Genomic DNA, 25,683 nt, shown 5'->3' with positions numbered 1-25,683 from the left:
CTTACCACTTAACGTGCACGTGTAATGTTTGGTTCAGGTATTTCTGGTAGTGTAAGCTAGGCGTCGCGCAGGTTTGCTTGCACTGCTCAAAGAGTGTTCCAGGCTCCCTTTAAGGATGTATTGCCCTTGCTGAGAATTCGGCAGTAGTCCTTTTACAGTTTCGTGGAATGTCTATCGACGCATCTGCTTAATGTTAGCGGCGACTTGAGGCCAGTTAGCAAAGTGCCTCATACACACGTGCCTATTTATTACACTCGTATAAATGTACAAACAGTAAATGCACTTTCCAAGAAAATCTGCTGGCATCACACAAAGCTACAACATTCCACCACTACTTTCACCACTACACCTCTACTTCTACCTCGCATAGTTACAAAGCGTTTTGAGAACTGCTCCTAGTATAAGCTTCTTCATCAAACTGCAAGGTTTCAGCGTTAATCAGACGACTTTAGTAGGTCTGGTTTTCCACACACTAGGGCTTGTTGGTTGAGTGCAGTCTTTCATGATTAATCAGGTACCTTCTTCGAGTAAAGCTCTCATGACACACGCTACACTCATACGGCCTCTCACCAGAGTGTGATTTTTCATGTATAACCAGGTGGGCCTTTTGAGTAAAGCTTTGTTGACAGATACTACACATATAGGGCCTCTCACCAGAGTGTGATCTTTCATGCCTAACCAAGCTGGCTTTCTGACTAAAGCTTTTCTCACAAAGGCTACACACATGAGGCTTCTCACCAGAGTGTAATCTTTCATGTCTAACCAGGCTGGTTTTTTGTTTAAAGCCCTGATGACAAAAATTACACACATAGGGTCTTTCATCAGAGTGTGATCTCTCATGTCTAGTCAGGCTGTTTTTTTGTTTAAAGCTCTGCTCACAAATGCTGCACATGTAGGGTCTCTCGGGATTGTGCAATCTTTCATGCGTAATCAAGTTGGCTTTTTGAGTAAAACTCTGCTGACAAATCCGGCATTCGTATGGCCTCTCGCCAGAGTGCACTCTTACGTGAGCAACCAGGTGGCTTCTATCAGCAAAGGCTTTCTCACAGATGGTACACACATAGGGCCTCTCACCAGAGTGTGATCTCTCATGCCTCACCAGGCTGGTTTTCTGAGTAAAGCTCTGCTGACAAATGCTACAAACATAGGCCCTTTCGGCCGAGTGCAAGCTTTGATGGGTAACCAAATGGGCTTTTTGAGTAAAACTCTGCTGACAAATGCTACATACATATGGCCTTTCACCAGAGTGCAATCTTTCATGAGCAACCAGGCTACCACTACTAGCAAAACTCTTCTGACAGATGCTACAAAAGTAGGGTCTCTCGCCAGAGTGTAGCCGTTCATGCGTAACCAGGTGGACTTTTTGCGTAAAGCTTTGCTGGCAGATATGACACTGATAAGGCCTGTCTCCAGAATGCGATCTTTCATGAATAACCAGATAACTTTTTGTTGTAAAGCTCTGCTTACAAATGCTGCACACAAAGGGCCTCTCACCAGAGTGCAATCTTTCATGTGCAATCAGGCCCCCTCTTTGAGTAAAGCTCTTAGGACACGCGCTGCACAAATAGGGCTTCTCAGCAGAATGCAATCTTTCATGCCGAATAAGGTTAGTTCTTTGAGCGAAAGTCTGCTGACAAACACCACACATATAGGGCCTCTCAGCAGTGTGCACTCTTTCGTGAGCAACCAGGCTGCCCCTTGAAGTGAACCTTTTCTCACAGAAGTTACATGCATAGGGCCTTTCGCCAGAGTGCAGTCTTTCATGAGTAACCAGGTGGGCTTTTTGATTAAAGCTCTTTTGACAGACACTGCACACATAGGGCCTCTCACCAGAGTGCAATCTTTCATGAGTAACAAGGTTATCTCGCTTGGTGAAGCTCTTCTGACAGATGTTACATGTGTAAGGCTTCTTGCTGGTGTGCACTCTTGTATGGTTACCCAGGCACTGTTGATCACGGAAGGTTTTCTCGCAAACAGTGCAGGTGTAGGGCATTTTCCTGGTACATCCTTCCAGATGCATGGTCTGTTGGTTGCATTGTTGACAGCAGAGGCAAGAAGAAAGCTTTCCTCCAATTTGGATAACCAGGCTGCCACCGGAAGAACTCCTGAGTGAGAAAAACAAGGCACAAGGTTAAGTAAAATTGCAGAGCAATAACCCAAAAAACGAGCTCAATGCACACTGCTAAACCTAAAGCAGTTTAACTGCCAGTATAGTGTTCTTACCCACAGCATAGAGGTGGAAGGGGTGTGAAAAATTTACTAAGCGAGTCACCCTGCAGGGTCCCTACGATAAGCCAGCCAACATAGTGAGCGCTGGTAGGTAACTATATGAAACGAGCGTAGGTCATAACTTAGTGATTGCCCAAACTACCGTGAGACATTGCTTTCCAGTCGAGTAGTAGTGTTCAGCTTTACTAACGGCATGACTAGGCCTACGCTGTGACACATTCATTGCCATCCTGTCCTTGAATGAGCACAGCACCCAACCCCTTGTCAGTGGCATCGGTATGAATTGGTTTCGGCATCTTTATTGAGGTGCACCAGGACTAGCACTGTCAGGAGTGCTTCTTTCAGCTTCTCGAATTGCTGTTCCTCGGTCCATTGAGATGGAATCGTTGTCTTTGGTGAGAAGTGAGTAGTGCGGCAATCTGCGAGAAACTTGGAGCAAGGTGCCATAAAAGTGCATAAGCCCAAAACCTACGGGACTGCTTTTTTGTCAGATGGTGTCAGGAAGGCGTGTACAATGGTTGGTTTTGTTGGGTCAGTGCTGATAGCCTTGCTGCTAACTTTGGGGCTGAGAAACTTCAGTTTGTCGTAGCCGAATCAGCATTTTTTCAAGTTAAGGTGAGCCCCGTGCTTTTCAGAACCCGGAGAACTGCTCCGAATTTCTTTAAGTGCTCTTTGAAGATGCAGAAAATGACGCCGTTGTGTTAATACATAAGGCAAGTCTGCCACTTAAGGCTAGCGAGGACAGTGTCCATTACTCGCTGAAATGTCACTGGTGCCACAGAGAGGCCGAATGGCAGGACTTTAAACTCATAAAGCCTATACAGAGTGCAAAACGCTGTTTTTCCCTGCCTCGCACCTCTACTTCTATCTGCCAATATCCACTCCCGAGGTGCGGTGCGTTGATAAGTACAGAGCACAGCAAATGCACTCGAGGGTGTTATCAATCCAGGGTAGAGGATAGGGGGAATTTTTGGTTACTTTACTTAGGTGTCGATAGTCCACGCGAAATCTCATTATTCCACCCACTTAAGTACTATTCATGCAGCCCAGGGACTGTTGGACAGCTGGATCCTGTCATCTTTTAGCATTTCTTGCACCTGATTCACTATGGCTTGTTGCTCTATTGGTGAAACGCAGTATCACGACTGGTGGGTTGGGTGCCTTGCTTCTTCAGCTACTATTCAGTCTTTAGCAAACCCTATTCACCCTACACCAGAAAGCGTTGAACAACAGTCATGAAACTCTGCCAACAAATCCAATAACTTGCGTTGTTTCTCTCAAGAAAGCTTCAAATCAACAAGCCTAAAGCTGGATGCTGTTTCTCATTCAGGAGATTTTTCCATTTCTCATATCGCAGTAGCTATAGTGGACTCAGAGATCTCTTCTGCGTGCACTATGACTAAAGCCCGATACTTTAGGCACAAAAAATCAAAGTTTTAGGCATCTATATAGGTACTGAGAACTGCCATTTAGGCATATTTATGATTCACATACGCTTGTTTAGGCATATTTACGCTCAATTTGCACTTACTTCAGCAGCTTATTTTATAACAAATGTTTGGCTTGCAGTGGGAATGGCTAAAAAATGGCAAGCTGAGACGGTTTTGTTCACTGCAAACTGTTAATACCACCAGAGTGCTTTCGCAGTAATTTTCTGCCCTTAGCAGAGTTCCTTAAGGGGTAACAACGGGCTCTGGTGGAAGAGGCACAATTTGTAACTGCTCCCTGAAAGCACAACTGTGCTTTGGAAAAAGATCTCAATTGCAACTTTAGCAGATGATTAGCAAAGCAGCATGAACAGCCCCATTCAGTAACTATGCACTATAAAGCGATTATCAACATTGACAGCATGCAAGTTTCTTTAGAACTAATTTCCTTATTGCTAGGTTTCCAATGCCCTTAAAGTTTACCTGGCACAGCAGATGATGGCTATTATGTCTAGATTACTTGTAAAAAGCAGTGCTCGTTCGTATAAGCTGTTTCTCTTTGTGCTGCATCTTGGCAGCTGGCAATGCACCCATGTTCGGCTGCTCATAGTGCACGGGTTCATGGCGCCTCCTTAAAACTTTCGTGTATCAGATTTGCACAAGTTGTTCCTCCAGAGGTGCCTTTGGCCTTGACTGTCACGTATGCGGCCATGTTGTGCTCACTTTTTTCTTTCTTTGTGTTTTATTGTGTTAGAAATGGACAGGCATTTCGGCAAAAGTTTTCGCTGTTGATCCGCGGACAGAAGGACATAAACCCAAAGAGCTTGTGAGGACAGGGGCGATGTCAGTGATCTTGGTTGCAGTGTCGCGATACGCAGGCCTCTGGTGGCTCAACCGAGGTGGCAAGGCCTAGGTGGCGGCGTTTTGAGCACAGTTTGCGCTTCTCATCATGTTTAGCACGGCGCACGCACAGATTTTTCCCGCAAGAGGCGCGCGACAAATGCCCAGTAGCGGGCTTCTCAAGCAAGAACAGTCCCTGCAGAACATCGGCAAGAAAAACAAAAAAGGCGTGTATAACACAAAAAAGGCATTTTTAGGTGTGAGAAAGCCCATATATATCCATACAGTCCAAGTAGGCACTAAAAAGCACATATGGTGAAAATAGGCACTTATAGGCACAATAAACTATTACTTGAAATGCTCCTTTTCCCTTTGTTCATGCTGTATGTTAAATAGGCATTATGTCCAAAGTTCTAGTCTCTAGCTATGACAATGCCCTTCGTTACGTACTGCGATTCTTCCCGAAAATTTGTGACAAGTACTCATGCATGTTCGCCTCAATCAGTGCTACGCTCCTCGTGCGTTTCTCGCAACACCTATTCCTTTATCTAGAAGGAGCTGAGCAGTGCCTTCCACAAGAACTTCACCCTGAGTGATGGTGTTGATACGGATAGGCAAGAAAACAGCTGCATCAAGTGGGCAGCTTCACATGGTCAGCTACGACTCTTGTGCAGGAAGACCTAATGTGCGTTTGCACTGTGGTGACGAAGGCCTTCGAAGCATCAGATCTGAGCTGAGATCGATGGCAGCAGCATATTCAGAGAAGTCCATGACAACGCAGCATCACTTGAGCAGTTCACAAAACCACGAATTCTATGACACACATCGCTGCAAATCTAGATGTAAGCTGTGCACCTTCCAATTGGCGTCCCAAGGTGTCCTCCGGCAGTGCATCGTCAGGGCCATTCCACTCTGTCACCACTTTTTAGAGACGGTGCGAGAACTTTTCGCTTATAGTAGAGCAGTCATCCCCGGTATCAATCACTGTTGTAGTGTCGTGGCTGTGAATTACGATGCAAATTGTTTGATGTCACTCCAAAAAGACAATCAAGATAGTCACTGGTGTGTGATTTGTGTGATTTGCAAACCGGCTGCACAACGTCTGTGGAGGTTGTTGCGTTCCTCGTAGGCAACACCACCTCCAGGCAATGCCACACCTAGCATTCCTGGTGAGGCAGGGGTGACAGGCGCTCCTGGTAAAACTGGCGGAGAGGAAAACGCGGGCGACGAGGTGATGGCAAGAGAGGACCTTGCATTGCACCCTGTACAGGCACTAGTGTATGTCAGAGGGACTCCTCAATTTTGTAGGGCTGTTCACCGTGGCATAGACATGGGGCACTCAGATGAATTCCGCGAAGCCCAAGTTCAGGATACGGGCAGCGGTGATACACGTGGCCGGCCTCATTACAATGAAAGCCGAGCGGTCAGTTGTCCCTAATCTTTCAGACATCGGTTTTTCATAAACTGAACTCCTGTGTCCAGCATGGTTCATAGTGTGTTTGATAGCTGTGTTTGCAGATATTTCAGCAAGGAGCACTCATTCTACTTCTTCCCGTATAACCACTTCAATAGAAGCAGAGGCAGCTGGTCGCTCTAAGGCTGGAAAGAACTTCTGCAGCTCCTCCTGGAGCATATTGCAGACAATCTCGCGAAATGCACCCTTTTCAAGGGCTTCCACTCCAGGCCGTGATGACGTGAATACTGATATGTTTGCTGGTGCTGTTGACAGACGGTGGTAGTGGTTACTTCTAGCAGAGAGCGTCTGCTCAATGTTTGTCGCATCCACCACAAATGCGTCGACCGTTGCTGGGGGATTGCGAACTGTCCTTGCACAACACCTAGGATGTGACATTTGCCTGGTAATTCTCAAGCCAGTTACGTGCTGTGCCTTCGAGTTAGAAATAAAGTTCTGGCGGTGTTTTTGAAGCCCCCACATCTTCAAAAGCATCAGCATAGAATGGAACAGGACAACGGCGTGTGGTAGGCAAATAAATTATGGGTGACCCAAGTACCTCAATCCGCTTAGACTGGGATGTCATGGCTATTGCCACTCTTGCCTGCATCTTTCTCTGCTGCAAAGGCAAGGGCCTGAACTCTGGTGCGTGGCTTTGTAGTCATTGGCTGCAATGATCTTCAGAATCTTCAAAGAAAACTCAGTGGCCCAGTCTTGTTAAAGGACAGGGTTTGCGGGCTCATTGAGGGTGGCTCAGCATGAAATACACATGCCCGGCTCTTCCACCATAAAATGCCACGGATAGAACTGGGATTTCGACAGGAGAGAGGTTCAGAAGTGAAAGAAAGGTGTTTAATTGCTGGGAACCGCTAAAGCAAAAGTGAAGAAAATGTCTGCCCAGTCCGCCAAACACACACCGTCAGTGTTCTCTTCTATTGCCTCGGTTACATGTTGATGACGACCACGGATTGCTCATTGCATCACTGGTGGTGCAGGTGACGTTTCGGCGACCTAACTGACAGCTGTGGCATTATTTCTGTCACCCAACTGATACAGCAAGTGTTCTTTCAGCCTGGTTGAATGCATCCACTAGACAGAATGTGTGCGAGTCAGAGCACTTGCACTGAAATGTGCTAATCGAATTTAGATAATTTTGAACACTCGCAGTTTCTGCCGCTCCTTGCCTAATGAAGAGCAACTGCAGCCTGTTCTCACAAATGCAAGAGATAACTTGCTGTTTGTAGATTGCCGTCAATTTCCATTTTTTGCTGTCTCATTAAAATGGCAGTGCTTATACGCTGCATCCATTTCCTACCTACAAGTGCAGTAACGCACTGAGACATCCTTACAAGAATTGAAAAGACAGCAGGGGAATGGCTTCTTTGCACCCCCACATCCATACATGCAGATTCGCAGTGTTTGTATAGGTCACAAAACTAGTCACGTTTTGAAACAGCTACGTTGCGTTGCTAGCAGTGTGGCATACGTTGTCACCACCCTGACAACAGGAGTGACCCCCACTGAAATGTAACGACCACACTAGCCACATGGTCCAGAATGCGAGAGCAATCAGCTGCTCTCAGAAGCTGTGGTTGCAGCAAAGAGGCCAAGCTACTGTGCTGCAAGACACAAGTTAGAATTTAATGCATTCACCAAAGTCAAAATAGTCCTAACCAAGTTTATATAAGAAAATGGCATCAACTTTACTGTAAATGTTAATATGTTGCATGTGACAGCAAGATAGATTGAGAAACAAAAAGAATTTTGCAGACTGGTTTCCAAGCTAGCAGGCACTGAATTTTATTCTTCACAGGCCTTGCTGGGACCTTTCTGTGCCAAAAACAGACTTTATAAAAATATTATCTGAACAAATGCATATGTGGCTTCAGTGCTACATAATTTACCACCAAAAAGTTAGAAAATATAATTATTCACGAAAGGTTCAATGGCCCTATTGTGTTTCTAAGCATGTTTAACTCAATAGCAGTACTAGTGGATTATATCATTTCAAACTTTGATATTTAGCATTTGGAAGTGAGATCATAGAAACATTCGTTATAAATGTGGGTTTGAATGTCACATCCTCCACGTGTTCCACAGGCTACCTGTAATGCTTTCATCTTGATCTGTACAGGAACATACTCGACTATAGTTGTTGCAACACATCTCTTCTACAGATCAAAATGATAAGTCGGGTTTTGAATAGTGCTTATAATCTACAAAAACACCAACATTGGCATTTCACCTACCCTGTGTTGCCAGAATGCGTGCAGCAGGAGCAGACCATACCAGGTTTCACCACAATATTTGACCCGCCTTGTGAAACAGGGGATTTTTTTGAGTCACAAGCTGAGGCATCATTCACCTCCACTGGGAAAAACAAGTTAGAGCAGATAAGGGCAATGAGCATTTACACCAATCTTCAGACAAGCTTTATACATGTATTCCCTAGATGTCTGCCCCACTAAGACTTGTGGATGGCTACCTACCTAGGGCAAACTTTAAGCCTTGAATGATATTCAATGGTGCAACATTAAAAGTGTTGAGACTGAACAGCCATGAATGCTGCCAGTAAATGGTTGACATGCCTAGGTAGAACTTTGGAAAAGGCTCGTGCTTGGACGAAATCGCGAAGTGAACGGATGTGGTAAGATGTCGCAAGCTGCAAGTTTGAAATTGCTTGATGATACACAAGCAAGCATGTTTGTTTCTATTAATTATGCATTTGTCCTAAGAAGCCCAATTTCAACTGAAGTCTTCTTCAGTGAAAGTGCATGCTAGTTACTACTGTACATCTGACACATTTGTAAGAAAAAAAGCGTCGCTTAAGCTGCACTCACTAACTTATTAAGCAAGTCACACCTTCTTTGTGCCAAGAAGCTAAGCGTTTCTGCAGACCAAGACTTATCCTTGCGGCATAGGAGGCTTGTGCAGTAAGTTTTCTATTCCCATTAACATTTGCAACCAGTATGGGAGCACGTATTAAACAGGTGCCTTGCACAAATTTTATAAGATTGGTACGGGGTTACAGAAATCTCATCTAGCGCTGTTGGTGTGTGTGTGCTCCTCAGAAGGTAGGTAACCACCATGTTCTCACTATTGCCAAATAATGTCACCCCATATTCATTGCCATCATCTTTATGAATGTTCAAATAAGGTGTGGGGATGCATGGGTTTAAAAGAACTCTTACGTTATTAGCTTCAATCTGAGGTAAGAATGGCATTAAATATTTGACCATATACACGAACATATAAGCTCTTATTGCAAATCTGAGTTTGAGTTCAATTTTTGCTATATAAAACAGTGGCAGCTTGTCAATTAGAACGTCAATAATTTGAATTTATGAATAATTCAAACTGTAAGATTTGGCCCGGTCAAGGCTCCATAAAAGCCTATAGAAAAAGAAGCCCGTTATCCAAACCTAAGTAGATTCCACCACGGATAATTCAAACTACGTAGCACCGTACCGGTGCTGCGCGCTTGGCACACGTCCAGAGAAACGCACTCTCTACGTACACACAAGGCTCCGTAGAACGGATAAGGCAAAATAGGGTAAAATGAATCTATATCCCACATGACGGTAGATTTGGAAAACGTATTCATTGCGAACTACGTGGGTGAGGATGCAGTGGTGTGTGTGGTGCGTTGCAGGTGAGAGCATCAATTGTCAGGCCAGAAACACTGAACGTGTGGCTGCTAATCACAGCAAGGACAAAAACAAAGCATAGTGCAGCTGTCCACTATGAAGTCATGGAAGGATTTAATGCTGCCCGTCTCTTCTTCGGTGTTCAAGAAGGTGGAGATGAGGCTTTCCTCTAAATTCATTTGATAGAGCACAAATTGCTGACTGTCGCCTTCATGAACAAAAGGCAGGCCACAATCACTGGCTTTTTCAAGCACCAAAGTGTTGAAATGCCCTACAGCTTCCCAACTGCCATGTACTGCCATTCTTGTTCACGTTCATTATTTCAAACTGAGATAGTGCTCCTCGCTCTTTGAATTAACAAGCTTTTACTGTGCTGAATAAAAGATAACACAATTAGGGTATTCATGTAAATGAGCAGTGTCCGAGCTCCCATTACACACAATGGACCTTTTTCCAGTACCGATCCTCCTAGCGGCCGTTATGGCGAACTGAAATTGGCAGCAATGCACGCCCACAAAAAGTCGAGCTTTCGTAGAACTCGTCCACTAAATATATCCTGGTACCAACCGCCCCTTCCGCACCAACTGGTCACCCGTGCCTTTCACGTGAATATCACGGTAGCAGGCGTTGTTCCCGTGACTAATTTGCAGGGGTCGAAGCGCCCCTTTTGCTTTACGTTTTTCATTTTTGTTACTCCCTCACTGGCTTCCATGTGCTTCCAGCGTGGTCAGCCTCAAATGTCTTTGCCCCTTTCCCTAGAAAGCCCTTTTTGTGTGCACTTACGGACCCACTTGAGCTGTTAAAAGAGAAAAAATAAAAACGCGCAGCACTGGACAGCATAGCCTCTCCCCAAACAGAAAGCGGGGGGGGGGGCACCCTTCTGTTTATTTTGCCGCAGGCGCCTGCCAAGAATGGCGGACCGGCAGCCCGCGCATGCGCAGAACGCTACTGGAAAAAGGTCCATTCTAGTGCCAGTGTAATTTACTTACATTTTAACTCACAGTTTCAGTCAAAACTTTTAGAGAATTTTACATGGCAATATAGCTTTCGCACTAGGAAAATGAAATAGCCCAAACCATACATGATTTTTCCCATACGTACTGAGGAATGTAAATTTGCTGATGTTTCCCCAATTATTATTTCCAAGATGGAACTCCAAAGGCAGAAAGTGACATATTGTGCCACCCACCATGATTGGAAAGTCTGCTACAAGGTTTTACATTTTCCAACAAGAGAAGAAAAGCGTACTTTTCAAGTTTGTACGGCTGCTGCGAGGCTGTACGACAGCATTAAAGATACCTACCACACAAGTACTTGCCCTGTTTTTATGCTACCTCAGCCCGCCTTCAAAACCTCTTCCTGCAGGTCACGGTTATCAACATTCCCTTTTGTTAACCCGCAGCTTTTACAAGTATGCCTGGAATATGCTAAATTTAGCCCTCCGGATGTGTCGTCCTAGCCGTTGCAGCAAATAAGTGGGGAGTTAGATGTAACATAAGGGCCACTTTCATACCCACTACTCTGTAAAACTTTATTAAATCTTTATAAAAATGATTAAATTGACCAAGGAAACTCTGAAGATGGCGTCTGCATCTCACGTTTGAGTCTGGTACCGTAATAAAACTATGCTTCAATTCACTTCAGTGTTATGTTTTATTCCAGATAAAAAAAATCTCATCTCTTCAGAATATCACCATGTCCGAACATTAACAGAACTGTAAAAAATTCTTCTCAATATATGTGATGACAAAAATTGGTGCCTTGTGTTGACTGCTCTATACCAGAACATTTAGACAGGAAAAAAACCCAAATTCTAACCTGGAAATTCCTCTTCGGTTTGGGAGCTCGTGCTATTAAGGCGCATGAGAGCACACTGCGTACCTGAGAAAAAATCCATATTCGTTAGTAAATGCAGATCACAAGTTAGAACATAGGCAAGAAAACAGAATAGAATAGAATGCAGTAAAAAATAGAATAGGTACCCATGGCACTAAGGTTAATGGCGGCCTGTGTTCCTCGACTGCTGCAGGACACATCCCGGTAGTGAGCTGCATCTGTAGACGCTGCCTTGACGATGTTTTCAGGCATCAACGTTACTGCAAGTGGCATGCTTTCTGTTGGCATCTTCTGAAAACAAAAAACAGTCACCAGCAAAACTGTAAACAATCACACAAATGATTGATTGTAAGGTGTAACGCACTGAAGCTACACCTAGGCCATCAGGTGTGCTGTAGTGGAGGGCTCTGGATTAATATTAGCCATCTGGGGATCTTTAGTGCACACCAACATAGAAAGACACACAAGCATCCGCATTTTTTACCTTCTTTTGAGAAGCAGCCAATGTGGCCGGAATCACACCCATGTCCTTGGGCAGAGCAGCACACCTTAGGCGCTGAGCCACCTTGGCAGGTTCGCATAAATAACTAATAGGGCTGACAGTAAGCCATTTCTTGGTTCTACTATTTCGAAGAAAATATTATCCAGACACTTCATATGACCGAACATCATGCTTACTGCCACCAGATAAATGGTTAAACAGAGTATTGCTATGCATAGCGTCATGCAGCAAAGATTCCGCACTGTAATTGTGACCTATTTTTGCTCTCCTTTTCTAAAAACCACATTTGATAGCTAGCATGACTGATGTCCTTTTAAAAAGGCTCTAAAAAGGCTCTTAAAATTTGGGATATTGTGTGTGGATAGGAATGCGGGCGGGACAGCCACCACACACTATTACAAAAGCAAACGCGGAACCGTGAAATTGCCAGAACACAAGAACACATGCTTCGGTGCACATCACATAACTATGACAACTGGTCGTGCCACTTGTGCAAGCACTTTTTGTACCGGGTCCTTTTCATGTCACCATTTCTGTACCGCCTGGCTGTGATAATGCAGCCACATCAGGATATATATGCCCACACGTTATCGCAAATAAATGTTCCTCTTCTTGTTTTAAAATTGTGTGATTATTGCTGGACGCCGGAAATAATCGAGCTCCTTTTTTGACAGTGCCAGTGAAGGAATGCTTACGCATCTTTCTGCCTCATTGTTACAGCTGATATGCTTTGAATATTTCCCTGTTAGCAAATGCAAGCTGCGCACGACGGTTTTATGGGAAAATGTTTAAAGCGTTATAAAACTGAATGGCATTATTTGGGTGGGCTGTGCTACCCGCAAAATGGCAAGGCATTAAATATGTTAGGCATGATGGTGATAACGACCAAAAAGACAAATGCACTGATAGTTAAGAAGTTTTTAACATGGACAACAAAAAAAGGTTAATAATGTTTTTGTGAAAGAAAACATTATGAGAAATAGTGTTCTCTAAAAATGGTGTGAGTCGTTTCTAAAAGTGGCTTCAGCAGCTGTTGTCGCCTGCCAGCGATGAACAAATCGAAAGAATTCAAAACAACGAGTAATATAACGTTCTGCCTTTTGCCGCAGTATTAGCAAACTTCGTCTTCTTCAGAACTTTGCCACCGAGAGGGCACAAGAAATCATCTTATTTCAAAGTTGAGCTTTGTTTCCTCTGGTGCCGAGAGCTTTGTTGGTTTCATCATTGCCTCCTGTATTTTACAATGCTAAACAGATCACGCGCTTCCCAATGGGAGTGAGTGGTATGCCTGCAGTGCCCCCCTGTCGTAAGGTGGGGCCCCGAGCTGAACCGGGATCACCCAACCGTAACTGAATTCAAGAGCGGCTTGTGCCAGATTGCCACGGCAACCGATGTTTGAGATTGCCAAAGTAACAGCGTCAGTGTTAGAAAACTCACAGCCACGGCCGTGCACGGTTTGCCAACGCTGCCACTTTCCACCACGCCTCCATCCATCGCCTTAAGATGAATTGGTCACATGACTAAAGCGTTGGGAAGGCTACCGATTGGGGGAGAGTGGCCAGAGTAGGAGAGGGCTTGGTTGGCTGGTCCGGGATGATGCGTTTGGCATTGTAAAAATACAGGAGGTGATGGTTTCACTTGGTGCCCATCGCACTCGAGAGTAGGCAGATTTTGAGGCGTTCGTGGCGGCGAATGTGTTGGGCGGGACTCCTTAAAAATAGCATTAGATTTTCGCGTGTAGCAGCGAATTATGTCATTAAAACTTAAGGCCTCAAGCATTTGAGCTTATGTTTCGGGTACGTGTGCCACGGGTATATCTAGCCTGTCTCATTCGCATTCCTCTCCTGCGTTCTTGTATGGTGGCTAGAAGGGGAAGTGTGATGGACGGGAGCGGAGCATTGCACAAAATTGCGATGAAAGGCGCCAGGCACCCTAGGTGGCACTACCTCTCTCAGAGGTGCCGTCGCCCCGTCGCTGACTGAAACCGCACAGCCCGTATGCTAGTGCGCATTGGACCGGCAGAACTGGTGAACTCACCTGTGCAATACACTGACATGCAGTGATGTCGCCCTTTTCCTATTATTACACTACAATGCATGCAGTAATGTTGTCGGTGAGGCGTGAAACAAGACAGCAGAGAAAATGTACGAGAAGTGTTCGACTTTGAATTCCCGAATCTTCGTTTCGCATCCTTGCTTTGGATGCGAAACGAAATGCGAATTGCCTAAACTCAACTCTTGTCTGCCTATGGGCAGCTGTCAGGTCATTTTCATATTTACAGTGGGAAAAAGAGACCTTTTTGCCTGACAGGAGCCGATTTTTTTTTTTGGGGGGGGGGGGGAAGGGGGGGGGGGCTACGCTGGTATCTAACAGCCTCCCGATTTGTATACATGTACGTGCTTCCTCCTTCCCCCGAGCACATTCTGCCAACAGACTCACCTGCCTGCAGAATTTTTCCTTTCGAGTTTGCATGGAAGTCACAGTTCAGAGAAAAAAAAAAAGAACGAGAACCGTGCAATGGTTTAATTAAATTATGTTCAGGGTATCCTTGTGGCTTCTTTTGGAGAAGCAAATCTTGAACATTTCACTTCGTTATTTTAGGACATTTGTGCGAAGGCACGATACAACGCAATAGTTCCCGGAGTCCAGGTATTTTGCGTTCAGTTTATTTAGGGCAGTTTTATTGTGTGTGCATGCACGCAGGTATATTTCCTTCGATTCAAAATCGACCGTCAGTAGTTTGCCACACTTAAAGTGGAATTGCGTGCTTTGGCATAAACATGCCGCACAACTATTTTGTGACGCATGATCAGTGTAAGAAATTCATTTTTACTTTTCTTCACAATCATGACAGGTTACTGGCACCTTCTCAGTTTTAGATGTTCTGTCAGTCCCTCTACGCTGTCTTGTCTTTGTTTGGAATATTGTTGTATACTGCGTTGTTCTTTCCTGTTGAAATACTGGAATACCGTCGTGTCTTGTCGGGGAATACTGCTGGGACTGCGTCCTCTCTCAACTGTGGCCAAGACCGCGGCATCTCTACGACTTCACCATTGATTATGGGACGGTACGTCCTCTCGATTAACCTTTCGTCGAAATGACGTTTACAAACCAGACAGTATGCGTTAACTCATTCTCAGCCCGTTTGATATTTCGGGCCTATTGCTCTTTTCTTGAGGCGTGTTTTGGAGCTCTAAACACAGACAGCTTTTTTGCGCATGACCTATACCCACGTGGTCTCGACGACGGCATTGTGTGAATACATACTCCATAAATGATATCGTTCCGCGAATTAGGTGGCTGATGGATGACAATAATGAAGCAACCAGAGCACGCGTACCGGTGGCGCACGCAGTGTCCGAAGAGGCGAGCGTCGGCACGACGATAATGATGACCATTGTGGCCAGAAACCCTTTGTATCAGGCGGACACCGAAATGTCCAAGCCAGGTGAAAAAGTTAACATAATACATACAAAAAAAAAAGAAAAAAGAAAGAAAGAAAGAAAAAACGGCTGAATGCCTAAAGTCATTGCACCGTCCGCACCAGCGAGAAAACTAAAGGTAGCAGTTTTCCTGCAGTCTTGTGCATATGTACACCTCTGTTCACTGCAGCACCCCTTGCGGCACAAAACTTTTCACCGCATTTCGCGCACTCCTCTCTTACGGTGCGGACTGGGGCGGATAGGCGCCCGTCACACTTCCTTCTTCTAGCCACCATCGTTCTCGTCTCTTCTCTCTCTCTCTTTTTTTTACTATCCGAATGCCAACTTTCCAAACTTTCTGCTCTAATAAACCATGACCGAAAATGAGGCGCAAGGAACGCTGCTACTATATGTCACCCGGATCGGCTGTAAAGCAGACTGAAAACCAATGCGTCCGAAGGATGACAAAAGGAGCACATCTCCGTACGTGACGGGAAGGGAGCTGTTTCATACGTGAAGAAAGGTTCGGGACAGACCGCTAGGTGCAAGACACGACAAACACCACGGACGAAGTGAGACAAACCTTATCGGAAGATGCTGCGAGGCCCACAGAGGTGTTGTCTCAGTAGCTCACGATATCCCCCGGCCGTCTTCACAGACACACACACACAGCGTTCGACCGCGCGCTGTCAAGCACTAGCGTAGGCTCCTTCTCTGCACTGCGACCTTCAGCGCAGACGACTTTTACGCACGCATGATCACAAGCATGAAAATAGAGCACACAAAGCAGAATTAACGGTAGAACATCGCAATAGGCCTGAGAGAACTCATCACAGCACGATTGATGTGCACTGGTTTAGGTAAGCGTTGGGTCTAGTGTGGAGTGCGGTTTGAACGCTCGGTGGACTGCCTAGAGGGAGCAATGGCGCTGCCAGCGTATACTCAGGTTACGCCTGACGGTTCTTTAACGAGACGGTAAGAGCGACGTCTGATACGGAATTGTACTTGCACGCCCGTGCTTTTATTTTCGCGCATATTCAAGCATAGAGTTTCATACACTGCGTCTGTACCCTCCCCACAAGCAGTGACTAACGTACAAAGTTGGACTGGTTGTTCAAGAACCCCAAACAGCTAGCGCTTTCCCGTCCGTGAATCTGAACAGGCGCACACAAGTCAGCGCGCAGTGGGCCTCTACAGCTTGCATTCAGCACCATGCAGAATTAAAATAGGGCACAACACAACAAGACGCACGATGGAACGATCGACCATGAGAATGACGATAGCATGGACGACAGACGAGCGCAAAATCCGCGTTGCGCAAAATTGCCTCGTTTAACAAAAGCGGCGTCTAGATAGATAAAAGCTACAACGTCGCGCGAAACTGGCGAAACCTTGCAGCCCGATTTGTGAACACGGCGTCTAAACTGAGGACTCGACAACATATCCCACAGCGGTTTTGCTCAACGTTCCCGTGCCGGGAACGACGGCCGCTGCAAGCGTGTGTGAGCGGAGGTTGTTTTTCAAGTGGCCTCTGACGGTAAGTGTTCCTGAGTAGTTTTATGTGCACTTCAGGAACGCATTTAGCACGGTGCGCCTTGGGCAGTCCCGCTAGTGTGACGCTAGCTGGTTTGTGGGGCACCGGGACATTTGGCGGCACCTGCAAGAAGCCACTGCCGCAAGAGCTAGTAAGTGGCAGTGGTACTGGATGCCGTACTTACTGGACGCTCTGACCTGAACAACGTAGATTTTGTGGTGAAACAGTCGAAGAGAGGACACGTCACGGCAGAAACAGCGCTCTGAACGCCATTTAGTGATTATGAAGTGCCACGCAAAATATATTATTGCCTAATAACGCTCTAACTCCTCCATTTAGGGGCTTTTGTAAGGAGGAAGACATTGTCGCATAGCAGACGACGCCGAGAGCCCTCTCAAACACCTCAGCTCGAAACAAACGTTTGCATTGACATTGCCATCAAAAAAGAGTGGAGCGGGGCGCCCTCACTATAAACGAGTTCTTCAATCATTTCAACCAGGTAGTGCTGGCATTGTTTGTATACAGGTAGGTTTCAGCTTTTTTCCATGGGTTTGAGCAACGTCTCGGCATAAACGTGTAGTTAGAAAATTAGCTCATGGTAGAGGGATTAACCGCGGCCAGAATAGTTTCCGCGGTTCCTGTGAAGACGCGCTCGTGAGGCACCGCTGACACGCCGATGTGTACCTCACAGGACTTTATGAAAAGGTCTACCCGCCTTCGCACGTCGGTGGAGGTTTTCGTGTCTCGTGCCCAGCGACGACCTGTGTTTTTCCTACTGACGGCTACCCATCGGCCGCAGCTGCCTTTAATTTCAGTGGAGTGACGTGTGTATCTGTTGCATCTCCCGTATCCTGTGGTGGAGCAGCGGTTGATCACGCCTCGACCTACCTTTCGTGGAATACCCATCCCAGGTAACGTTACTCGACACGCAATCCTAACACCAAACTAATTTACAAGTCCACTTTGTGAATACCACCGCGAGAGCTACGCTGGAATGAATCCAGAACCGCACCGCTAATTGATGCGTGGCAATACACGCGAGGTACAGCGGTCGAATTCTTTATACTGTCGCGTGTGTCGGCGCTTTCGAGGGCAGGTCCTCCATGCGCGAACGATTCCGCTAGTGCAACCATCGTCTGCTAGGCTGTTCCCGCAAGCACGACACAACCCCTTTCCGCTGATAATCAACCGCCTGTTTTCATTGGCGTGAACAAGGTGCACGTGAAATCGCAGTCACCGTGAGGCAGTGCAGATAGTCGGCTGATTGCCAGCGTAACGGGGTTGTGTCGGGCTTGCGGCCACAGCCCTGCAGATGACGGGTGCACTGGCGGAATAGTTCGGTCCGGCGCATGCGGCCTACCGTCGCTCGTTTTGCCGCATTCTACCGTGATCAACCTGTGACCCACCCGCAGGCCAGCGCTTACACGATATTAGAAAATTCGCCGGCTGTACAGCCACGAGCTAAAGTTTACAGGCGTAAAACTAACCGCTGCGCCAGCTTGCGCGGTGCCTGCTATCAAAGCTGCGTACGGACCGGTGCCTTTGGAATCGCCAGAGAATGCTGTGCACTGAAAAAGTGGCCTTACCTATGTTTCAAGAGAGGAGAATGTGTCTTGAAAACTGCATGTTGTTTAGTTTGGCATTGCAGTATTTGCGGTCGGATGGCGTTGCATATGTTTGTGCTCATTTTAACGAAGAATATAAAACGGGTAAATCTGTATTTATATAAAGTGGTAAATCTATAGATAAATATCAAGCTGTAACGATAAAGCTTGTGGTAAATAAACAAAGTAAAGCTGCCTTAAACAGCTTAGAAAAACTATGGAGAAGCTTGGAAAGGCAAGACGTCCCTGAGATGTGCAGAGTGATACCTTCCCCAGTACGGTCTAATGCAGAAGGGAATGAAGGATACATGAATGGACCATAAGACGTTTTGCATAGCAAGGATGCTTCGCTCTTTAGACATTTATCTGGTTGCCAAGGCAACTCTCACAGGCCAAATTGTTTGCTTGCTGTTTTCTTCAGGGAAGTAAAACTGGAAATCTGCTTATTACTGGTACTCGTGGCATCTCGAGTAATTTTGTGAGTTTTCAACCGTGGTTGTGTCTTTCTCTTCCAGGAGACCCAATTACGACAGCAGGCATTCCACGTTCAACTTGATCAATGCCTGAGAGCCGCTTCATGGCAATGTCAACAGACGCAGCTTCTCGGCAAGATGTATCCTGCAGCCAAAACACACAGGCATCCATTACTACAAGTGCCATAGGTACCTTCCCTATTTTGTTGTATGCGTTGTATCTCCTGGTTGTATGCGTTGCTGACTGAGTTTTCTTGTCAGGTACGCAGTGCACTCCTATGGTGTTCATCACTCGAAGCTCCCAAACAGGCGAGGAATTTCGAGGTTTGTATCCTGCATTTTTTTCCTCACTTATATGTGCACTTTAGTAATGAACAGTCAATAGAGTGGAAGTAATAATTCGCATTGTAGCATTCATTTCTAATAATATTTTGTGTGGTCGGTTTATAGTTTTGGTATGGTGATAATTGGAAGTCATGGTGGTTTTTTACCTGTAAAATTTTTAGTACACCAAGCATTGCGCTGCTACGATGTATTATGGGGAAAAGAATTTGCTAGTAAGCACCTCAATGCTGTGGGGGCAAAGCTGTTGCGCTTGTGTTGCAGTGGTCACATCTGCTACTGAAGTCCAAAATTGATCGTGCCGTTCCAGCATATATCAAGTAATTTTGGGCATTTTAAATTCGGTCGTAGATGCCTACAGTCCCGCCTCATAGCATAGGGGCAGTCGTTCTACACTTCTCGGTCATTGTAATACCTTATTATTGCCAGTACAGAACTTTTCATATTCTTGCTGTTATACATCAGCATTTTCCAGCGTTGCCAGGCCATTTTTCTGCGATCAGTGCCTCGCTTTGCAGACACTTTCTGGTAGACTGCGGGAACAGCAGCCGCAGGCGTTGTACTGTGTATTGTTGGGCTTATTCGGGCGCCTAACCTGGCTTGAAAATTGGTGAGCACCATTTATTTGATGTGTCAGCACGCTACAGTGAATGAGTTCACCGGACAGCGCATTGAAGGTGAGCAAGAACTAATTGGACACGAGGTTTGCCTATGCTATACACTGCTCATGAATGCAGCATGCTGTACATTGTTCTTGCCGAAATTGTGGATGTGAGGCTGTTTTGCCGTGCCAGGAGTTTTGCAGTGCGTTGTTGCAGCTGACTTTGTCATACCAGAAGAATTAGGTGTGTGCTCACCGTCCTGACTAGCCGCGCTGCAACAATATTTTAAGGGGCCACGCAGACAACATACAAGTTTGTTTTTTCGAAAGATCTCGTGTTTTATAGTACCCCATGCGCTTGTCCGGAAGAAAATAATGTATTTATTCATTTAAAGCAAACTTGTGATTTTCCTGCCAAATCATGCATTTTCGGGACATCTGCTATGACGTCACAAGAACAGGTCTTGAAGCAAAAGCTAGTGTGCCATTAGGTTCATCAGCCGACTGCAAAGCCTTGTTTACCGTCAGCCCTCCTAGATTGCGCCACCATACCTCGCCAAGCCGTTTTCTGCGTTTGCTTTGTTTTTGACCATATTTGTAGCTGCCTTGTTTTTGTTGAGGCTGAAAATAATCGTTTCACGAAACATGGTGTTCGCTCGCAAATATGATCATGCTTACGCCAAAAGTGTCTGAGACAACCCCAAAGCGCTGCGTGGCTGTGCAGCTAAAACACACATGATGCGCGCAGTACCAACAGCAGTACGTATCGGTACTTCTATGTTTACATGTACTTTCGTAACCTTCACTGTTCACCCTACCATTCTTACTGCTATAGAAAGAACGTGCCCTAAATTTAAGCCAAATTGCCCATTCGCCAAGCTTATAAGCCCTGCTTGATTTGCGTTTGCCTTTGCCAGCCTCAGCCAATCGCAGAGCTGGGCATATGGTTATATTGCAGGAAATGGGCTAGTTGGTGGCATGGCCATTTTCTTTCTTCGTAATTATACAGCCTATTTCAGCGAAGTTTATGTCAAAAGTGGGGTCAGTACAGTACTAACGAGGCAATCTTTCGAATGAACCAAACTTGTGTTTTGTCTGCATGGCCCCTTTAAAAGTTGATTCGCGATGGCGTTGAATCCATGAAATGGACACAGCTAAATTGTAGGGAATAGGAGTTTGTGGTTGACAAGGGCACGCAAATCAATAACCTGGGTTCTAAAAGCAGCGTTCAGCCGCACATCTTCTTGCAAAGCTGCTAGATTAAAAGTATTTTCAATTCACACATTTGCGGCAAGCATTCAGAGCCCCAGAAAATTTATTAGGTGATTAGACTTTGTATATGCTTCACTTATTTCCTTGAAATGTTTCTTACAAGAAGTTCTCCCTGTTGCGTTGGTTGTTAGTGGCGTCAACAACAGAGAGTGACACGGAAATGCGTAGCTTCCGTGCATCACTAATTTCACACACAGGGCTGCAACCTGCATGCGGGATTTAAAAAGAATCAGCAAGTAAACGTAAAATCCCGGGTACAGCAACGTACTGTGAAAATCTTGGCACAGCATAAATAGAGCCTCACAGGCCATGACTTTGGTGGGAACACAGCATGCTGGCATTCACGAGCTGGGTAGAGCTTGGGCAAACCTGGTGTACAAAGAATTCTCGCTTACTTTGAATGCACTTTCTAATGAACTGTTAAATTGTGGGGTGCTCGCGTGTCATAAAAACGCATGAATTTTCAAGTCAGATTAGGCGCCCGAATAAGGCGCATCACATGCAGTTCAAGACAAGCGGCGCCATGCAGCAGGGGTGGTGGCTGGTGTTCCCGCAGTCCATCAGAAAGCATTAGCAAGGCAACACACCAGGTGCACAACAATACTGGTGCTCCAAGAGCACTGGAAAATTTTGGTGTATACCATCTGTTGCAGTGAGTGAATGACAAGCTAGGCTTTTCGGTGTCTGTTCCACCTTTTGCAAGCACACTTGGGGAAAACATCAATCAAATATATACTGGAATCTTGCTTCTCCTATGCAGACAAATTGCGTCAGGTATTGTTGCTATGACGGGTGTCTTAACGTGTGCATGTCCTTAGGTGGCGCTACAAGATCACTATATCAAGACACTTTTGTTTTTGTTTTCTATGACCCTTGGCTTTTTAAACCTACAACTGCCGAAGAATGAAACATACCAACAAAGCGCACCTTGAAATTGTACATTAAGGGTCCAGGAACACAACACACAACTTTGTTTTATTTTTAGAAAACTAGCATTTGGTAATTTAGTCTGCTCAATTCCAGATGTGAAAGACGGTGCTTAACCCCCCCCCCCCCCAAAAAAAAAAAAAAACTCAAGAAATGTTGAAAAACCCAAATTTTACGCCACAGGAGTTACGGTCAGGAGTGATGTCGTATGGGCCAGCACTAAAAAATTTAACATCCCTTCCTAATGAAAGTTGAAAAAAGCGTGAAAGCTTTCCTAACATCAAAACAGTGTCAAAACCTTCACTAAAAGGGCATCCAGTCAATCCAGGCGCGTAGCCAGGATTTTTGGTCGGGTGGGGACTAAGGTTGTTACCCCCCCCCCCCCCCCCCCCCCCCGAAGAAAAAAAGCGGGGTAGTTTGCAAGCGCCCTTAAAGGCTATGAAGATAAAATACATGTTTGGTTCATTAAAAAGTCTGCCTTGTCCCGATAACAATGATACCAGTTTTATCGCAAACTTCAAAGGAATAATCGATAGATTAAATTAAACGTTTGAAGCAATGGCGAATCCCCGCCCACTTTCCGGCGGCGATTTCACTATGACAGTTCAGGATCTTGTTTGTATGATTGGCGCCCAACAACTTGAGTCACCGCCAAGGAACATGATTGCACGATTGTAGAGGGGCCTCCATTGATCTTATCATTTGAATTCTAACGTGCAGTTAGCACACTCATAACTACGTTTTAGTGCTAGCCTATATATATATATATACCACTCCTGCAGATATCATTTCACTGCAGCGCTAAATTTGAAAATTTTTGACATTTGTTGCATTGCTTCAGTTGAAAAAACTCCTGTGATTGGAATGGAGCAGTTCAAGTTACCAAAGGCTAGTTGCTATTCAATTGAACAAGGTTGTATTTTGTCTTTAAAAGGCCCTTTAAGTTTCTGTCATGATATTGGTGTTGATTATGATTGTATTTGTGCCAGCTGAAGTTGCAAACTGGGTGGAAATCCGCAGACCGTGTGGTACAGATCTCTGTCCGTGATACGGGACATACATTGTGCGCACGGGAACCTTAATTGTGCAGGCATTGCATTAAACAGCCATAGTTTCATGCAATTACTTGCCTTATTTCAACGTGTGGAGTATGATGAGTGTGACATCCGCAATAAAATGACGGCCGTAAGAATTAGATTTTTATATTTAGTTGTTCTTGTCCAAAATGCAAAATAAAATGTTTTGCATTCAACGCCCGTACAGTAGCGGCCAGTGTAAGGCGAATGGCGCTCATTCTGTGCAGTATACATCGAATCTATGCACTTGCATTATGTGTAGCGCAGGTCTTATCTTCAAAAAAATGAGAGGCTATGAATTATGCATACAAGAAGCGTTATATCTCTAGCAATAATTGTAACAAATATCAACCCTAAACACACGGACATCACGCACAATAACAGCGCTGTTAAGGGCGAAAATTACACGAACATGGCAGGATCAGTCCACACGCAAAGTGGAATAATTCAGCCATCGGTATTTGTTAAGTCATGCCAGTTTAAATTTGCGCCTCTGTTTTGAGTCTCAACGCAGTCCATTTCGTAGCTTCTATCAGGTCTCCGGGCAGACATGAGAAGCTTGTGCTTTGTAACGTAATGGATCTGGTTTACATTTCGGCTTGCCCAAATGTAGAGTCTGCTGTAATGAGCTTGGTGTTCTCAAATAGTTGCATTATTACCTGTCAAGTTTTCAATGCTTCGTGCATAAATGCCCTATAGTCTGCCTGAAGGCGTGTACTATCCAGTAACTTTTCTGGAGCAGCCACCCCATTTAGTTACCACTCCCAGATGAGGTAGAGCAAGTCACTGCAAAGTTTACCATTCAATGCTGTATCGAACTTTATATTTAGCAAGAAAAAATAATAACGCAAAGACGACGATGTCTGACCATACTCTTGCGGTTAGCATATTCTGTGCAATCTGAGCAAAATATTGCTGTTTTGAATTTTGTCGTGAGATCTAAGGAAAGAGTTATAATGCGGTCCTACCATTTTGGTTTCTAACATTAATGAAAGGACATACTTTTTTAGCTGATGCGGGCACTGCCATTTTTCAGCCGAGTGCACACTGCCGGTTTTAAAGCTAAACGATAAAAAAGTATCAGTGCATGTGCATGGGCGGCTTTGGAATGTATAGGGTGCACAGGAGTTTTGTAGTTTTTGTTAGAGACGTGGGAAACGGAAATTATGTAGGGAATCTCCTTGGTCCACCAGAAAACGGAGGATTGGGCAGCTGTGCAGAGCCAGCATGACCTTCGGGCATGATGTGATGCCCGAAACAATTCAGCATTTTGTTTTCCGGAGGGCACCAAGAAAACATGCGTATTGGCATGGCCCCGCATACAGAAAGACCAAAGACTACCATGATTCAGCATGAAGCGGACAGTAATGACACAGTTAAACTATTTCCTTGGTTGACAGCGACCGTGATGTTGAAACTGAAGCATGGTTTCAGTCTACGACAAGATAGATTGGCTAGAAATTGCAAAGTTGTTTAGTGTGATAATTCCTCGGTCATTTCGTTTACTTAAGAAATTCTGATGATTGCTCAAAATGTCCTTCATGCAACATTTTAAAATGTATACGTAGCAGTTGTGGATTCAGTTAGAAAGACAACAGCGCGCACCCGTATGTGTGTGTGTGTGTGGGGGGGGGGGGGTCGAGAGGGGAGGAGGAGGACGGAGGTGTGCTGGTGCTCTTGAGAGGGCCTGCGGTCTGTAGCCCGTTTATTTAATTAGGAAATTCTGTTGTCTTGCACGACCGATTGAGCCTTGAAAGAACGATACTCCTGCGATACAATTCGAGGCCTCTTTTGGGGCACTTGGAACATGAGCTTCTCAAAACCAGGGGCGTTTCTATCCTCGTGGCATATTGCCGTTGTGTTTCAGGTCCCTGAATATACACTGCTCTGGGCAGCCGCCGTCCAGGGAAAAAGCGGCCGTGGACGCAATGGAGGGGCTTTAGTTGTGATAGAGGTAGAATATGGCCATCTGATCGTTGTCACTGTCGCGACGCCGTCTGCCTGTGGCAGGGCTGGTGACCGTCGTGCCTTCACATTTAGGATAAAGTCTGGGGCTGGCTCGGGGAGCCGCAGCGCGCCTTTTTTGTCGACCCGCTGTTCTCCAGTTTCCTAGGTTAGGGGAGAATACCGCCGAACAAAGCTGCCTAATCGCAGGGGTGAAATTGATTGTCGCAACATCGCCGTCGGAAGGGGACACCCAGTGGGCACAATCTGAGCCCACTCCAACAAAACCCTCCCGGGCTCGACAGAAACGTGAAAAAGGAAGAATGAAGGGCTGACGCGAGGAAGAGGAGTATACCTTGCTGTGTGTCTCATTCGCAAAGACCCTCTGCCCGCGCACGACATTCATCCAGCTAAACTGCATGTTTCATCCAGCACGAGTCTTGAATGTGTGCCCATGGCCGCTTGATCTCCCCCTTTTCTAGGATCTGGAGCGGCCGTGGTCAGCCACCGCCGCTTGCACGTTGTTATGCTTAACATACAAAGATCGTCTGTTC

General features: G+C 45.6%; 2 protein-coding genes across 3 annotated transcripts in view; one reads left to right on the top strand and one right to left on the bottom strand.

Moving 5' to 3' along the window:
• The window catches only part of LOC144158543 (uncharacterized), a 159,819-nt gene that overhangs the window by 98,021 nt on the left and 36,115 nt on the right, over positions 1-25,683 (top strand). The gene's annotated exons all lie outside the window — the stretch shown is intronic.
• Positions 228-16,392, bottom strand: LOC144158537 (uncharacterized). Of its 2 annotated transcripts, none has more exons than XM_077689466.1 (5): positions 15,940-16,392; positions 11,579-11,720; positions 11,415-11,477; positions 8,199-8,319; positions 228-2,105 (listed from the first exon to the last, which is right to left on the bottom strand). In XM_077689466.1, exons 2-5 carry the CDS (start codon positions 11,718-11,720, stop codon positions 473-475), a joined length of 1,959 nt encoding a protein of 652 aa, XP_077545592.1. In that variant the 5' UTR covers positions 15,940-16,392; the 3' UTR covers positions 228-472. The 2 variants fall into 2 exon arrangements, with proteins under 2 accessions (XP_077545592.1, XP_077545591.1); XM_077689465.1 differs by having other exon boundaries at positions 11,579-11,723; positions 15,940-16,390.

The sequence above is a fragment of the Haemaphysalis longicornis genome, unplaced genomic scaffold (genome assembly GCF_048455015.1).
Source record: "Haemaphysalis longicornis isolate Haplotype H1 unplaced genomic scaffold, Haemaphysalis longicornis Haplotype H1 scaffold_10, whole genome shotgun sequence".
In the NCBI taxonomy this organism is placed as follows: Eukaryota; Metazoa; Arthropoda; class Arachnida; order Ixodida; family Ixodidae; genus Haemaphysalis; species Haemaphysalis longicornis.
Note: the sequence above shows the minus strand (reverse complement) of the source record. Positions and strands in the feature narration are given on the sequence as shown.